Genomic DNA, 12906 nt, shown 5'->3' with positions numbered 1-12906 from the left:
TAATTCCCAAGAGGGAGTTACGGCGGGTAATGTCTCGACCGAATTAGGTTAATTCCGCTGCTAATTACGCTTTAATAATTGAATTAGAGGTCGGGGCGTTACATGAAATTCTTTTGATTCTGAAACAACAAGGGGATTTAAAATGACGGATTTATAATTCTTGTTTTTCCCAAACAACTTATTTGGAATTGAATGTCAGAATTTGAAATCAATAGAATTGAAATTCATCATTTGAAATAAATGCTCCCATCCAAACACTACCTAAAGAGTAATGAGTCGAACCTGACATTGTTCGAGTAAAACTCATTTAGTAAACGAGCCTCAAATTATTTTTTCAAGCTTGTTCAATTACTTAGGGGGAAAAACCCGAGCTTCTCAAACGTATTAGCTCATTTGGGCGTTTCAATTACGGAGTACATACTAGGATTAGGAGGCTGTTGCCCAAAAAAAAAAAGAATTAGAAGTCTAGGACCGTAATTCCAAACTCCTTAATCCTCGACTCTCTTTCTCTCTCCTCTCGCCAGTCGCTTCTTATAAACTAGATTCATTACTTGCGCAACACACCGTCTCTCCTCCCTTCACCACACTCCCCGGCAACTCTCTCCGCCGCATCAAACACCATCTACAGCTCATACGAAGCAGACGAATCAGTCTTAGCTTTAATGGCGTCGGCATCTGCGACGGCGATGGTGGAAGATCCAAACTTCCAGGATGACCAGCTCGCCAATTTGACCACTGAAGACATCGCTAGGGCTTCTCGCATTCTTGATAACGAGATTCGCATCCTTAAGGTTTCCTTTCCTTACTTTTTTGCCTTTATATTTCGTTTTATCAGTGTTCCTAGCTCGAAAATGGCAGAATTTCCATTTTAGGGTTTGAAGTTTGTGAAAAAAGTTTGACAATATTTTTTGCGGCTTTTGCTTGAATAGGAGGATGTGCAGAGGACGACTCTAGAATTGGATTCGTTTAAGGAGAAGATTAAGGAGAATCAAGAGAAAATCAAGCTTAATAAGCAACTTCCTTACCTCGTCGGCAACATTGTTGAGGTATAACTTCGCTGGTTTCTATTCCGACGGTGGTGAATACTCCGAATTGTTGAGTTTCAGTGATTTTGATTTAATATTTGCCAGAAGCTTCCTATTATATGATAATTTGATTTGATTGATAAACTTTCTTGAAGTACAATTAGGGTTTTTAGCTACTCGAATTGAGAAAACAAATTATGCTTGATAGATTGGGATTTAATGTAATTGATGTTACCGATTCTATTGAGCTTGGGTCATGATTAAGTTACTTGGAGGATTCGAGAAGCTAGATATATTGTATTGTTTTATTGTTATTTTGGATGTCAATTGCTTGCTTGAAACACCTTTTTAGTTTAGGTTTGATCTCTATAGAAGTACAGTTAAGGTTGCGGACTAGTGGCTTGGTTGGTTACCCTCTCATTGTGTATGACAAGTGGAATGATTATTACTTAGAATTGTAATTAGAGATGTGGTATCACGTTGTTGCTTAATATAATGCAAGAAAGTGATAATTGGGCTGCTGGTTGTTGCGTATTGCTTTGTAGTTCGTATCTGAAAGTTACTGTGTCATTTCTTGTTTGGAAGGTACTGACAGAAGTTGAAGTTTAATTACAGTATCTATGTTGCTGGCTTTTCTGTAATATGAACTGTGACTTATATCTGCCATTAGTGTATATTTCTGTGACTGTGACAGTGTCACTTCCCACAAGTTTGCATGTTTTAGGTCTAGTTTTAGTAACCAATTATCAATTTCGTCTTTATGCTGAATTGTTAAGTGCATAAAATTATGTGTTTATTATTATACATACAAAGTTGTAAATCAATTCGAGCACTCGTCTCTCAGTCTTGGTTATTTATATTTGCTTATTTGTCTCAGTGGCTTCATTTATGTATACATCTTTTGTTGCTCAAGTAGTGATTACCGTAAACCTGTCCCTAATTTGAGATTTATTCCATTTAGATAACATGATATTTTATCAATATTGAGAATTGAATGTGTTTTATGGACACCATTCTGGTTAAGTAGGCTCTTATGTTCTTTACATTTCATTTTGTCACAGATCTTGGAAATGAATCCAGAAGATGAAGCTGAAGAAGATGGTGCTAATATTGATCTTGACTCACAAAGAAAAGGAAAGTGTGTTGTTCTCAAAACATCGACTAGACAGGTATGCTATTACTTTGTGTCGTTAGAATTTGTGGCGCGGTGGCGCCATTTCTACATCTAGTCATAGTACTGTTTTGTTCTTAGGATTTTTGAACTTCGTATTGTATGATTAAAGAGCTTGAAACATTTACTATTCAAATTTTTGGTATTGAATCTGCCATACTTGTCAATGTGGTCACTTTGTGGCAGAACAAGTAATTATTTGTCCATGTTAAGAGCGTGTTTATTGGGTTTCAGTTGTTTGCTGCATCACTTAGGGTTTCTAACTTGTTTTGATAAATTTGCATTAATATTTTGATTATATGCAGACAATTTTTCTGCCTGTTGTTGGACTGGTTGATCCTGATAAGCTGAAGCCTGGTGATTTAGTCGGGGTCAACAAAGATAGTTATCTGATCCTGGACACACTGCCGTCAGAATATGATTCTCGAGTAAAGGCTATGGAGGTTGATGAAAAACCAACTGAGGATTACAGTGACATTGGAGGCCTGGAGAAACAGGCAATTATTTTCCCCGTGTTCCTTTACCATGAGTAAAACTATGACCCTTTTTTCTTTTACTTGATACTAATTGATTTTCGGCTTCAACAGATTCAAGAGCTTGTCGAGGCTATTGTTTTGCCAATGACTCACAAAGAGCGATTCCAGACAATAGGAATCCGTCCACCCAAAGGAGTGCTTTTGTATGGTCCTCCTGGAACTGGGAAAACTCTCATGGCTAGAGCATGTGCAGCACAAACAAATGCCACATTTCTGAAGTTAGCAGGCCCTCAGCTTGTTCAGGTTTGCCTTTAGCTTTGCATGTTAAAAGCTGTAAATTTAGACTTTTTGAGGGTTTAAAAAAAATCTGAATGGTCTGTTTAAGAGTATGCTTCTGATTAAATTTGGTTACACTCTTACGCTCTACTTGAATAAGTCACTTATCTGTTAGGTCTTGCTTGTGTTTCTAGTTAACATTTCCTTGGACTTGGATTGGGAATATTGGCCTTATGTGTGGCCATATCGTTTCCTTTAACATGAAGTTCTTTCATATGACTATTTGGTGGTTGACAGTCTCTGGTAGTACTTGTATCTGTCTAGTATCAATCTTTGATTAACTAGAACTGCTTGGAGAAGATTGTGTGAAGTTTGTACTTCGGATGTTTGTTCCCTCTCTTTTTTCTGTTTTTCAAATGATATGTCTTTAATATTTATCTGTATTTACTTGCTTGCTTCATGAGTTGAAAATTTATGATTGAAAACATGCTAATGAATTATGTCTGGATCTCACAAGATCATTGGTCAGACTCATCATGGTGTACTTCGCATTTGGATTAGATATATTTGTATATGTATTGGATGTCAGAAAATGCTTAAACAGGAGATTTAAATCCAACTCTTCTTAATAGACTGTAGTTGTGTTAATAGGACAAGAAAGACAAAGCTTGAAGATTGCGTTTAATCTATTATACGAAATTTGATTCAGGAGAGGTTCCTATTGCTAATACTTGGCAGAAGTTTAAAATGGAGATTTAAATCCAACTCTTGAAAGACTGGTTGTGTTAATAAGACAAGAAAGATGGACAGATATTAAAGATTGCGTTTAATCTATTATATGATATTTGATTCAGGAGAAGTTCCTATTGCTAATAATTGGCAGAAATTTATTCGGGGACTTTTCCTTTCACCTGTTCTTTGGGTTTTGGTGTTTCTATGGCATGAATTAATATCCTGCAAGTTCTGGTCCAATTTACTGGCTTAATCTGCTTTGAAATTTCTTTAAATTGTCAACTCATCATCTTACTAGCCTAATAAGCGTTGGCCATTATTGATGAGGCTGTTTGATGCTTTGAGAGACTTAAGTCTAGCTTTTTGCGTCATTCCAGCAGTGAGAAAAGGATTGGAATAAAATGGTTCTTTGGGAATTTGGCCTCTGAGATTCATAGTTTAAAATTTAAGATTATGTTGGCTAATTTAGATATAGATTAGATTGGAATTCTATTGGTTAATATCAACTCCTTTAATAATTGACATTGTTTGATTAATGTGGCTCCGGTTGAGATACCCGTTTACTGTGTTTCCATCGCTTGATATTTTGACCGTGAAGAATTTCCCAGCTAGCTAATCTCCTGATTATTAATAACTTTGGAGTGTGGACCTGTGGTTTTGTAACAAAAGGCTGAAGTTATTTTTTAAACCTGTTGTGCATGATGCATTTTTTAAATTCTAGGCAGATATTAACATCTTTGCAACGGCGTAATGTAGGTGTTGTCTAAGTTTCTTGTTTTCAATGATTTTAGATGTTCATTGGAGACGGAGCAAAGCTTGTACGTGATGCTTTTCAACTTGCAAAAGAGAAGGCTCCTTGCATCATATTTATTGATGAAATTGATGCCATTGGTACTAAGCGATTTGACAGGTGAGCAACTCCGTCACCATTATGTAATTATTTGTGCACTACTTCTCTGTAAACTGATACCAGAAACCAAGAGTGACGACAAGTCATAAAGTCATATGCAAGAAGGTGATTTATGCTGACTATGTGTTTGTTACATTGCAGTGAAGTGAGTGGCGACAGGGAAGTGCAACGAACTATGTTAGAGCTGCTAAATCAACTTGATGGTTTCAGTAGTGATGAAAGGATTAAGGTATATACATTTAGTTTTATCTTTTCTTGTGACACGTATAGATAGGGTAAAGTGCTTTCTCACTTAATATGTATACATGTCAGGTGATTGCCGCTACCAACAGGGCCGACATTCTGGACCCGGCGCTCATGCGTTCTGGTCGACTGGACCGGAAAATCGAATTCCCTCACCCTACTGAGGAAGCCAGGGCGCGAATTCTCCAGGTATTCATTCTAGAAATAATCCTAGTAGTCTCTAAAATCTTAAACTGAGGTTATTGTTTCAAATTTATTTTTTTGGTAAGTAGTACTCCGTATAAGCTTACCAGACCAGAATGCATTATTTCTAGCCTTCCATACATGATAGACCAAGGCAGCTAAATTGCAAATACAATTTGTCTTCTTCGTTTAAATTTATGCTTCCTTCCCCATCTTCGCCACATAGTAACCACTGACTCTTGATTCAAATTTCTAATACCCAACCATTGACAAACCCCTTGTTTGCATCTCTCACTAAATGGACATACGAAAAACAAATGCCGATTCGATTTAGGATGAGCCCCACACAGCAAACAATCATCAACAATAGTTATGCCTGCTCTTACGAGCTTATCTCTTGTTCTATTGTTTCAATTATTGATTTCTGATTTTGTTGCAGATTCATTCGAGGAAGATGAACGTGCACCCGGATGTCAACTTCGAAGAGCTGGCTCGCTCCACAGATGACTTTAACGGGGCACAGTTGAAGGCTGTCTGTGTTGAAGCTGGTATGTTGGCTCTTCGTAGAGACGCAACAGAGGTACTCTCTCTCTCTCTCCCTTGTGTCTTTCTTTATTCTACTTTCTGCCATTCTGGCACTGTGTTGCACTTACTGAATTAATTCCAAAATTTCAGGTTAATCACGAAGATTTCAATGAGGGGATCATTCAGGTTCAGGCCAAAAAGAAGGCCTCACTGAACTATTATGCCTAGTTCTCTTTTGTATTCTTTTTGAGTTTTTACTTTGCAAATAGGTTTGATATTGGTGACTCTGGTGGCTCAGATGTTGTATTTGCTGTTTTTATGGTGGCTCAATGTGTATTGATGAGATTATTTATTTTCTGAGGGCGTCATACATGTGATGTGATCACAATTGTGATAGAATGCCAAATAGCAAGATAAGTTTCTGTAGTCATAACTTTGGAGTAGTTTTTTGAAAAGTATATTTTCCCACACTGCTTGTCCGAACTTAACAATATTATGCATGTTTAGACGGGCAAAATTTCGAGAAAAGCCTTGGTTCATAGTTCCCCGTATAGATTATTTATTATTTTATCATTGTATATTGGATTTCTTCACAAACGCCTATGTTACTTTGATTTGTACGTTGCATTGCAGGACTTGTAACACCTCTTCAAAATTGTTGATATTTTAGTGTGTAGTTGTACAAGTGAATCAACCTTCTCTTTGTGTATTGTAGCTCCTTTTTCTCTAAACATCTCTCTCTTCTCCCTCCCCTCCACCCCCAATTGGAGATCCACTCTTTGCCATCTCGATGATGGGTGGAAGTGCTTCAAAGGGATAACTCTATCGATGGTGCTTTGGACGGTGAAGGAAATACGACGAATATGAAGCGTTTTTAACTGGTATAGCGTATAAAAGGTAGATCATCAACAGTTTCAGAATGCACACTAGCTTGCAATTGGAGTGGCTTTTTTTATTTTATTTAGGGGTTGTTTAGTACATGTCAAAAAACAAAAAACAAAATGTTAGTAGTTTTGTAGTCTTTTGGCATTTCCTCAAAATGTCACCTACTTATGAGTTGCTAGTCATTTCTCCCTTAATTCATGTATCTCCTGGGCCTTGAAGTGTGGGTGAAGGTGGCAAGACAGAGTGACAGTCATAACTTCTTTCTTCATATCCTAGAAAGCAGGTGAGGATGTTTCATGTTAGTACACCACCATATATTTACACGACACCGATGTTTCATGATTTCCATACAAAGTCTCAATTAAGAGAGTTAAGCTTAAAGGCATGTTGTTAAGTTCCATATTTTAACTTGTATTCCTTGAACCACATCTCGTATTCATATAAATTGGGCCAACATCACAACCTGAGGGCTGAGGCTCGTACTACATCAACACATACATCAGTAAGACGGTAAAGTCTCATCCCATAGCGAAAATAACTTTATCAAGTTGTTGAGCATTAATAAAGACAAAATCCAAATACTCACAGTCAATAAAAAATGTTAGAGAGAGAGAGAGAGAGAGACCCCCCCCCTCAACCACCAGATCCCACCGAAGAAGCCGCCGCTCAAGCAGCACAGTTCTCGAACGTCACCGGCAACCAAAACCTCCAACCACAACAGAACCCCTCGACAACCAGCTCCCAAAAACCACAAAAATTATACGCCGCTATACTCCAACACCAATCCCACCAATCCCACCACTTCCGATCTATCGCCACCTCCTTAATTGGAAATGTGTCCTCCATCTCCTCCATCATAGCAACCGCCCCACCCCCCACCTATGACCCCTCTGTGGAAGCATTTATAAGTCTGGGGAAAGAAGAAGTTACATTCCTGTCCGAGAGATGGGTTCGATCCCTCACTATTAAAGTTATTGGGAAATCATTCTCAGTTGAGTTTCTCAAGTCCTCTGTTCAAAGAATATGGAAACTTCACCAACAACCACAACTAATTGCCCTAGGCAAAGGCTTCTACAACATCTCTATGGCAACAGAAGAAGCAAGAGAGATAGTCTTATCCAATGAACCGTGGTTCATTGCGGGATATATGCTAATAGTGCAACCATGGACCCCAGGTTTCAAACCATCACAAGCGGTAATTTCGAAAGCCCCTGTTTGGGTATCCTTACCAGAGCTACCTATCGAATTCCACACCCTTCCAATTCTGCAGAAAATTGCGAATGAAATTGGGGATTTTATCAAAACAGACATGAATGCATTGGAACAAAACAGAGTCAGGTTTGCAATTCAAGTCTTGTTAGACCTTGCAAAACAGAGGAAAGAAAGTATATGGTTAGGAGCATTCAAACAAAGTATCCAGTATGATGAAGTTCCAAATTTCTGTGAAGTCTGCAATACAATTGGCCATGGAAGCGAAAGATGCCCTAGGAGAATTGTGGAAAGAGAGAAGGAAAGTTCGGAGAAAGAAAAACAAGCAATCCATACCGTTGAAAATACGGCGCAACACGTGTCTGAAGCAGAAGCAATCACACAAGAAGAAGAAGTGGGGAACCCTTGGATCCATGTTTCAAGGAAGGGAACATCAGACAAAACAAAAAAGAATACAAAAAAAGTAGTGCCAGAAAGAAGGAAGGAAGTTGACAGGAAGAAAACAGAGAAAGGTGATAAAGGGAAGCCGCGAAAAGGACAAAAAAAAAACCTATTGGGTTTCTGAAGAATCACACGGTTTTTGTCCAAAAGGTGGTCACAAGGCTTTCAGCCCAACTGGAGAAAAAAGGCAAAGAAAAGGCCCAAACCAATCAGCCCATTATCAAAAACCAATGTCAAGAAAACCCACCCATGGAAAAACCCTTTCGTGTTGAACCAAACACGGAGAGTCAACAACACCATTTATTACCACCCATCATCAAACCAATCGACGCCATCCAAACAGAATCAATCTCACCCATCCATTCTTCACCGCAGATCCAGCCAATCACAGTTACTCATGACCAACCTTTCACCTTCTCATCCACAGTAAAACCTAATTCTAACCCAGATCAAAACAACACAACTCTTCCCTCCCCTTCTCTCTCATCACCCCAATCTCCACTTTCAAATCCTAAACCACCAACGAAACTACCGCCACCAAAAAATGTCGAACTCACTCGACGAGCAAATGGTCGATCTTGGAAGCGACTCGGAGGAAACGGACCTAACAAAGCCACCACCATACATCCAGCGCTACATCTACAGCCGTTACACACCCAACCCCAAGTTCATTCTTCCCTTCCAACCTCTCCCACTTGAGTTTCCATTTCCAATCATAGAACCCACCGCAGATCACTCTCTCAACCATTATGTGTGCAAGGAAGCACCAATTCCGACCTACCCAGAGTTCCATGTCAACAACATGAGGTTCACCATCAAAACCCCTTCTCAGTGGAACGATGTCAACCCACCGGCGATACGCCATTTCATGATGGAACCACAATGGCTCGACTCCCCCTACAACAACATGGAAATATCGCCAAAAAAGGCGGTATAATGATACCCTTCCATCTTCCGGATCTCAAAACACTGAAGGCACTCTCCCCTGTTTTGGAAAAGTTTGTGAGATGGTGGATGACCAGCAAGGAAGCAAGAGAGGGATGGAATGTATTTCCACCGGAGCTGGAGTTTCTGAGCGACCCAATTCCAATTCTGCCTCAAGTCAGGAAGACTTGGCAATTAACCAAGAGGAACATACTCAGGGGGACATTTGGAGAAGGAACGAATGCTTTGATGGTGATCTCAACAACGGAGGATTTACCACAGGTGGAAATCAAGGTGCTCCCAGTGAAGGAGATAGAGGAGGGAGACTGCGAAATGGAGCTGGAGTTTGTGGTGAGGAAACAAATCCTATGGAGCAAGAGGAGTCAGGAATTCATAGACAAAACCGATCCTCTCACCCAGAAGAAGTACAAGGAGTTCTCGCGAACTCACAAAATTCCTGATCCCATGATAATTGTCGTGTGGAACTGCAGGGGAATTGCCCGTCGTGGCTTTCAGGCAAACATCAACCACCTCTATAAAGAACACCTTCCCCAAATCCTCATCCTAACCGAAACCAAAACCAGCCCCAAACACACTGCAAGAATAATGAGGAAGACCCCTTTCGAGAACTATGTGCTTGCTGAGCCGTACGGAATCTCCGGTGGGATCATAGTCATGTGGGACCCAACCTTCATCAACTTTCAGTTGATCGGAAAGGACCTTCATGCTATCCATGGTGTGGTTGAGGTAAACACTAACCACCCCTTTAAATTTTTTCTTTCTGCAATCTATGCTAGTACAAAGTATAAGAGTAGATTAGAATCATGGACTGAATTGGTAGATATGTTTAATCATATAAATCTTCCTTGGGTGGTAATGGGAGACTTCAATGAAATAACTTGCCCTTCTGAAAAATTGGGGGAAAATGCCATAAAACAATATAGAGCTGATCGTTTTGTTGATACCATGACCAAATGTGGGCTAGTAGATGCTGGTTGTGTAGGAAGTAGGTTTACCTGGTTTAATAAACAGAAAGATAATCCTATTTATCAAAGACTGGATAGGGCCTGGGTTAATATGCATTGGTTAAATCTGTTTCCAAACACTATTGTCCACACTCTCCCCAGAGAAACTTCTGACCACAATCCCATTAAGCTGATAACTGATCAAACTAATAACCAAAATGTTTTGAATAAAAAACCTTTCAAATTGGAACCCCTTTGGTATGCAGAACCATGTTTTGCCAACATGATAAATGCTGAACTTAGTATGGATGGGTCTGATCTTGTCAGTAAACTCAGTAACATTTCAGATACAATGGAGTCATGGGTAAAAAACAATATAGGAAATATCTTCCACAAAAGAAAAAAGTTGTCTGCTAGATTAAGTGGTATTCAAAAGGCTTTGGAGGCTAGGCCAACCAGTAAGCATCTTCTGGAATTATATGAGGAACTCTCCAAGGAGTTGAACCTCATATATGACCAAGAGGAAGCCTTTTGGATGACTAGGTCAAGAAAGAATTGGATTAATAGTGGGGACAAAAACACCAGCTGTTTTTCATACCTCTGTCATAATTAGAAGGAGAAGGAACAAAATCTCTAGACTTAAGAATGAAGTTGGTGGGGATATAGAAGGGAATGACTTGGTTAGTCATATTGTGACCTATTTCCATAATCTCTTCTCCTCAGAAGTCAACATCCCCTCCTGTCAAACCCACCACTATAGAAGGGACATCTGCATTGACCATGCCACAAATGTGGAAGAAATAGGAAAAGCAATGTTTGATATAGGACCCTTGAAAGCCCTTGGGATAGATGGGTTACATGCTTACTTCTACCAACAACATTGGGGAACCCTGTGGCAGGACCTTTACAAGTTTGTAGATAATGTGCTTCAGTCCAAATCCTTTCCCCAAACCATAAATGACACCATAATATGCATCATTCCCAAAACTGATCATCCAGAAACAATTAAGCAGTTTAGACCTATCAGTTTGTGCAATGTTAGTTATAATATTGTCTCCAAAATCTTAGTCAATAGAATCAGACCCCACCTCAAGGAAATAATTTCCCCAAATCAAAATAGTTTTCTACTTGGAAGAGGATGTGAAGTAAACTACATAGCAGCTTCTGAGATCCTCCATTCAATGAAATCAAGAAAAGGGGAAAATGGGTGGTTTGCACTAAAAATTGACCTAGAAAAGGCCTATGACAGACTAGAGTGGAATTTCATTAGATTCTGTTTAGCTAGGAAAGGCTTTGACAAGAATTCAACTGACCTAATCTTAAACTTTGTTGCATCCCCTTCCACCTCAGTAATTATCAATGGTAAACCATCCCCCACCTTTAAGACTTCTAGGGGAATTAGGCAAGGGGATCTAATATCCCCTTACATTTTCATAATATGCATGGAGTACCTATCTGACCTAATCACAGAATCTGCCTCTGATGGAAAGTGGAAACCTTTTTGCCTAAGGAGAAATGGAATTCCTGTCACTCATTTAATGTTTGCTGATGATTTGTTACTCTTTGGGGACACCTCACCTTCTACCTTGAACAGTTTGAAAGAAGTGTTAGAGAATTTTTGGGAATGCTCAGGTCAGAAAATGAATAACTCTAAAAGAAAAATCTATTTCTCTAAGTACACTAGTCAACACCAGAAGGACTTGTTCTGTACCTCCCTTCATGTAAACCCCAGTGATGACTTAGGAACATATCTAGGCTTTCCACTTACAGATAAAAGACCAACTAAGAGTCAAACTTCTGAGATCTGTAAGAAAATAAAGAGTAAGCTTGCATCATGGAAAGCCAAATGCCTTAGCAAAGCTGGTAGGCTAGTCCTCATTAAGTCCACCCTTTGTTCCATTGCTAGCTACTCAATGCAAGCCTTGTATCTTCCTCAAAAAACTCTTCAAGAGATAGACCAAACTTGTGCAAACTTTCTGTGGGATTCAAATAGCCAAAGTACGAAAACCCACCTTGTAGCTGGGCTAAAAGCTTGTAGAGACTCAGAGTTAGGTGGACTTAGTGTGAGATCAGCAATTATTCTAAACCAAGCCCAGATGGTCAAACTCTGTTGGAAACTCCACACTAGAAATAATTTGGGAACTAGATTGGTAAAGGACAAGTATATTACCAATAGGGTTAATCCAACTAGGTTTTCAAAAGGATCTCATATCTGGCAGAATGTGGGGAAAGGGTGGGACCTGTTCAATAGACTCACCTCCTGGTGTATTGGGGATGGAACACACATTAACTTTTGGCATGACAACTGGACTGGTAAGGGTAGCCTAAGATCCATTATTCATGGCCCTTTGAATAGATCGAGAAGAGGAAAGTAGAATGCTAGACTCTGTTATGAGAAATGGGCATTGGAAGCTCAACATCTTGCCCTTTATCCTACCAACTAACATCATCACTTGGATCCATGCTATTCACATTCCCCTCTATGGTGAAGATGCCCCCTATTGTGACTGTCCAAAGGCCCCAAATCTATATGATATACTAAAAGAGAGGAAATCAATGTGGTGATGACATTTGTCACTCATTGATTGGCTCTCTTTTAATATATTATAAAGATTAATTTTTTTTTTTAAAAAGCAAGTAATTAATGTTTCACAGCCGGCTATATAACACAATTTATGTTAATTATCCAAAAATATATGGGGCCATATCCCACGACGTGTATCTTTTTACCAAAAACTTAACTCATAAAGGGCCTATATAGATATATCAGATTGTTTAATAAAATATAGAACCCATAAGTAATTAACGGATGCAGCCCATACAAAACGCATGAGCAAAAATATACAACCCTTAACCTTAAAACAATGGAAACAAAATTAAGCAACATATTAAATTCACATCTTAATCAAACGTGAGGATAATAGGCATATTAAAATAAAGG

The 12906-nt window shown here is 39.1% G+C and overlaps 1 protein-coding gene across 1 annotated transcript; it reads left to right on the top strand.

Moving 5' to 3' along the window:
* The first annotated feature begins 341 nt into the window (after nt 1-341).
* On the top strand, nt 342-6009 carry LOC110793180 (26S proteasome regulatory subunit 6A homolog A). The gene is made up of 10 exons (XM_021998028.2): nt 342-791; nt 930-1046; nt 2087-2194; nt 2502-2693; nt 2784-2975; nt 4472-4590; nt 4732-4819; nt 4903-5022; nt 5456-5596; nt 5692-6009. Exons 1-10 carry the CDS (start codon nt 663-665, stop codon nt 5767-5769), a joined length of 1284 nt encoding a protein of 427 aa, XP_021853720.1. The 5' UTR covers nt 342-662; the 3' UTR covers nt 5770-6009.
* Nucleotides 6010-12906: the final 6897 nt, after the last annotated feature.

This window comes from Spinacia oleracea, chromosome 4, assembly GCF_020520425.1.
Source record: "Spinacia oleracea cultivar Varoflay chromosome 4, BTI_SOV_V1, whole genome shotgun sequence".
NCBI lineage: Eukaryota > Viridiplantae > Streptophyta > Magnoliopsida > Caryophyllales > Amaranthaceae > Spinacia > Spinacia oleracea.
Note: the sequence above shows the minus strand (reverse complement) of the source record. Positions and strands in the feature narration are given on the sequence as shown.